We start from the raw sequence: 5,231 nt of genomic DNA, 5'->3' as shown, positions 1-5,231 counted from the left end.
ATAGGTTGGCATTGGCAGACGGGCCAGACCTGTCGGACGGTGAGCAGTATAGGCGTCTGATCGGACGTCTGGTTTATTTGGCTGTCACGCGACCAGACGTTGCCTACTCTGTACATGTCCTATCTCAATTTATGCAAGCACCAAAGGAGGCACATTGGGAAGCAGCTTTGCGAGTAGTGAGATATTTGAAGAAGTGTCCGGGTCAAGGTATACTACTTCGGTCGGACAGTGCGTTGCAGTTGGAGGGGTGGTGCGACTCGGATTGGGCAGGGTGTCCAATGACGCGTCGGTCGGTGACTGGATGGTTTGTGTCACTTGGTATGTCGCCAGTTTCTTGGAAGACCAAGAAACAGCATACTGTTTCTCGGTCGTCTGCTGAGGCAGAATATCGGTCGATGGCAGCTCTGACGTGTGAGTTGAAGTGGTTGAAACAACTACTACGCGACTTGGGGGTGACACACGACCAAGGCATGAGGATGTATTGCGACAGTCAGTCTGCGTTGCATATTGCACAGAATCCGGTGTTCCATGAAAGGACAAAACACATCGAGTTAGATTGTCATTTCATTCGAGATGCAATCAAGGAAGGGATCATCAGTCCGTCGTACGTGTCGACGAAGGTTCAGTTAGCAGATATCTTCATCAAAGCGTTGGGGAAGGCGCAATTTGAGTTTTTTTTTGCACAAGATGGGCATTCGAGATCTACATGCTCCACCTTGAGGGGGGATGTTAAGATATGTTAAGATATTAGATATTATTCTGTGAATATTCTGTAGAGTCCTAACTATGGTGAGTTACCTAATGTGTACCTAGGGTTTAGGTAACTGAGTTGTACTATATATACGTGTGTTATTAATGAGAATCATACGAGATTGCACAATATTTGACAACTTTCTAGAAAAGATCCTTTGAAAGTCCCCCAAGGTAATAAAATTGTATTCCTTGTGTTATAATTATAAAGGAGAATAATATGAAACTAAATGATTTATAATTTAGACTTTTGTTGTTGGTTTTAGGTAACTACTATCTATGTGACGCCGGATATATGAATTGTGAGGGATTTTTAACACCATTTAGGGGTCAAAGATATCATTCGAGTGTTTGGAAAAGAGGTGCACGTCCATTATCAGCTGAAGAATATTTTAACATGAAGAATTCTCAAGCAAGGAACATCATAGAAAGATGTTTCGGATTGCTAAAACTGAGATGGGGTATTCTAAGGAACACAACATGGTATCGTCGTAAGGTAGTAAGTAGAATAATAATAGGATGTGCTTTAACACATAACTTCATTCGAACGTATATGACTGTAGACCCTATGGAGTCCTTGGTTCAAGATGACACGCAAGAGGATACTGACGAAAACAATATCGAGATTATGGAGACTAGCACAACATGGAATTTATTTAGACAAGAACTAGCTAATGAGATGTACAATTCATGGTTGCAGACAAGATCTACTTAAGTAGTTTGTGTCTAGATTTTTAATCCTCTTATCACTATTTTTCTCACTTGTAAGAGAAATTGTCTACTTGTTTTGTGCTTAATTACTATTAACTTTTGGTGTACAATTTTTGGATTCTTGTTATTATATAATATATATTTGTATTGATTATTGTGATATATGATTTTGGTTCTGCAATGTTTTATTACATTTGTGTTTGTAGAGATGAATCAATCTGGTGCTCAAGGGAACTCTAGACAAGGTGCTAATGCTAACCACTCAAGTAGAAACTGCAACAGATGGTCACTTGATCGTGCGCTTATTAATGCCATGAATGATCTTATTGATCTTGGAGGCTGGAAAACAGATAATGGACAATTCAAAAATGGTGCTTATGCTAAGTTGGAAATTCTTATGAAAGAAAAGTTGCCTGAATGTGACAAAAAAGCCAAACCTCATATTGAGTCTAGGGTGAAGCTCCTTAGGAAACAATATGATGCTATTCCGGAGATGCTTAGCCCGAGTGCAAGTGGATTTGGCTGGAATGACGAAGGAAAGTTTGTTACATGCCCACAATCGGTTTGGGATGAATGGATTAAGGTAATGTTTGAATTATTTTATTACTTTTGTAATTGTTGTTTATAGTTCCATCAACTTAAATAGTTTTAACATTTTTTCTCTTATAAGGAACATGACTATTTCTATTCTTACTGGTAGAGTCATAAAAATGCAGCAGGGTTAAGGAATAAGCCTTTTCCATTTTTTGATGACTTGGGGAAAATATTTGGCAAAGATAGAGATGTTGGAAATGAAGCTACAAATGTGTACGATGTACTTGAAGAGATGGATGAAGAAGAGCAAGAAGTCCCTGAATCTATAGAGTCAATCAATTTAACTCCCATAGGTAATCCAACGGGACATTCATCATCTCCGACAACTACAACTAGTAGGACTAAGAGAGCAAGGACATAAACTATCGAAGTGTTGAAAGAATTTTCCACCAAAATTGGAAAAATTAGTGATGTAATGGAAGTTGGAAGTGAACACATGGGACAACTTGCTAATTGTTTTCAATATGAGTCTGACTCGGCTGACAGAAGGATGAAAGTAACCGCTGAGGTAATGAAAATAAAAGGATTATCTTCTACTGAAGTTATTTTGGTCTCGAAAAAATTTTCCCTTAATCCTCTTGAAGTTGATTTCTTTTTCACCCTTCCGGGTGACTACAAATATCCCTATGTCCAAGGTCTCTTGCTTCCAGATTAATGTTGGAGATGTATATTGTAGCTAGCAGATGCTTAATGTTGGAGATATCTATTGTAGCTAGCGCCTAGTGGATGCTGCCGAAGTATATATGTTTTGGTTGTTCATTAGGAACTTTTTGTTGTGTTAGTATTGTAGGCTTTATAAGCAATAGGGGCTAATCATATTTCTTCACGGGGCCAAGCAGTATACTTAACCTTGCTCGGATTGAACTATATTATTTTGCTAGAATTGTAAGCCAACTGAGTTATTTTAGCTCAAGGTTAATCGAGCATTATCTTTTGTAAGGTACCATTGCTATAACTTATGTAAGGGATTTCCAACTTTTTTGTAATCTTATGGTTGACATTATGGATTACGTATTAGGCGCATAAAGCTACTACTTAAGATTACAGTAACAACAATATGGTGATTACAATATTATTTCTAGAATTTGGTTAGTTTACATTGAGAAAGTTAAAATATTTTTTTAAAAAAGGTAGTTAAAGAAGTTACAATACATGGGAAGTAGATTATTCAACCAAACAAAACAAAGGAAGTTAATTCATAGGAAGTGTAAATCCCTCAATGTCAACCAAACATGTCAAATGTATTTCCTAGGAAGTGAACGAGGGAAGTAACTTCCCATGAAAATACACTTCCTATAGGAACTTATTTCCCATGTAAACCAAACAACCCCTTAAAAGATATTGAGCCAGTTTTGGTAGTTGGGCTTACTTGGAAACAAAGAAAAGAGGACAAAGTTCCAAAGTGGAACTTAGTTCCTGAACGGCTGGAACATGAGCAGGGGAAGGCAGGGGTACGCACGAAGGAGGAAGGAAGGAAGGAGACAGGCGGCGGCTGGGCGGAGGTTTGCTACTGGAGGAACGCCGATGAGGCTGGGTAAGGCAGAAGAGGCACGCCTGGAGGGTGCTGGTAGCGTGGCCGCGGAAGAAGAAAGGCAGGGGAGAGAGAAAGTCGAGAAGGGGAAAGGCAGGGGAGGTTGTGCGGGGCGGTAAATGGAGTGTGTGGTGGTGTTGGGTGGTTGTGGTGGGGTCTGCGGCAGTCACGGTGGTGGTGGTGGTGGAAGCGGTTGTCGGTTGTGGTTGTCAATGGTTTTTTTTTCTTTTTGAATTTAATGTAAGAGGTAAATTAGAAATTAAAATCAAGAATTGAAATTGAAACTGAAATGTGTATTGTTTGTTGATGGTTTGAGCTTGAGTTTCTACTCAATTGGAAAGATATTTATAGGGATCAATGGAGTTGAATGACATACGTGATGAGCTCCATTGAAGCTCAATTGGATGACAAATGTCAAGAGAAATAAAAAAAATGGTGACTAAGGCCTTAGAATTCAGATTAGTGTCATGAAATTGATGACTCAATTTGATATGAAATATGATGATGACAGTTGGAAAGTGAACTTGGACTTCCATGGCAAACATACATGAAGAAGAAGAGGAGGAAAAGAAAGAAACTGGTTTTTGGTTTCTTTGGGGACTAAGGGCAATTTAGTAATTTCAGAATTTAATTACTTCTTTTTGGGCATTAATCTGAAAATAAAATAATTTCCTTGAGTAAAATTAATTTTCAAAATAATTCTTTTAAGTGCTAATAAAAAAAAAATTAGTTTCCGAATAAAATTTGTCGTAAATAAAAACGTTCAATTATTTTATAAATGACGAAATAAGATTTAAAAATATAGCTAATCTCGTAAATATGAAATTAAATTATAAAACCTGAAAAATAATAATAATATCAAAATTCAAGTAAAATAAAACTTCGTTAATCAAAATAAAGTTCGAAATTAGGATTTAAAACGATTTTAAGTTAAATAAAAATAATTAAGCATAATTATTCGAGTTTTAAAACTTCGGGGTATTACATAAAAGTTCATCCAAAGGTTCAACCACGACATCACTCTCTTCAGGTACTCCCTATCATATCACTTATTTTGTTAATAATGAACGTTATTCCGAGAAACACGAGAAATTTATTGCAGCATTGACAAACGGGAAACCACCCAAGAGCTTTAAAGAAGCAATGAAACATGAAATTTGGAGAGATGCGATGGCATCCGAAATAGACTCTCTTGACGATCAAGGAACATGGGTTCTGGAAAATTTGCCTCCTGGCAAGAGAAATCTAGGAAGCAAATGGGTGTATACTGCGAAACGAGATGAGGACGGAAATTTGATCCGTTTAAAAGCAAAATTAGTTTGTCTTAGCAATAATCAGGTAGAAGGGATATATTATAACGAGAATTTTTCTCCCGTGGTTAAAATGGCGACAGTCAAGACATTTCCCGCAGTTGCCACAATAAAAGAGAGGGAGGTACATCAAATGGATGTTCAAAATGATTATATACATGGTGACATAGAGAAGTAAATTTACATGAAAGTACCACCCTGATTTCATCAGAATAATACTGATAAAGTTTGTAGAATGAAGAAATCTTTGTATGGTTAAAACAAGCCTCGCGTTATTGGTTTGAAAAATTATCAAAGGCTTTGAAGAACTGTGGTTTTAAATAATTGTGCTCGTA

General features: G+C 37.3%; 1 protein-coding gene across 1 annotated transcript; it reads left to right on the top strand.

Moving 5' to 3' along the window:
• The first annotated feature begins 1,669 nt into the window (after positions 1-1,669).
• Positions 1,670-2,416, top strand: LOC110792953 (uncharacterized protein At2g29880). Its single transcript, XM_021997778.2, has 2 exons — positions 1,670-2,044; positions 2,162-2,416. Exons 1-2 carry the CDS (start codon positions 1,670-1,672, stop codon positions 2,414-2,416), a joined length of 630 nt encoding a protein of 209 aa, XP_021853470.2.
• The last annotated feature ends 2,815 nt before the right edge of the window (positions 2,417-5,231 follow it).

The sequence above is a fragment of the Spinacia oleracea genome, chromosome 3, assembly GCF_020520425.1.
Source record: "Spinacia oleracea cultivar Varoflay chromosome 3, BTI_SOV_V1, whole genome shotgun sequence".
Classification (NCBI taxonomy): domain Eukaryota; kingdom Viridiplantae; phylum Streptophyta; class Magnoliopsida; order Caryophyllales; family Amaranthaceae; genus Spinacia; species Spinacia oleracea.
Note: the sequence above shows the minus strand (reverse complement) of the source record. Positions and strands in the feature narration are given on the sequence as shown.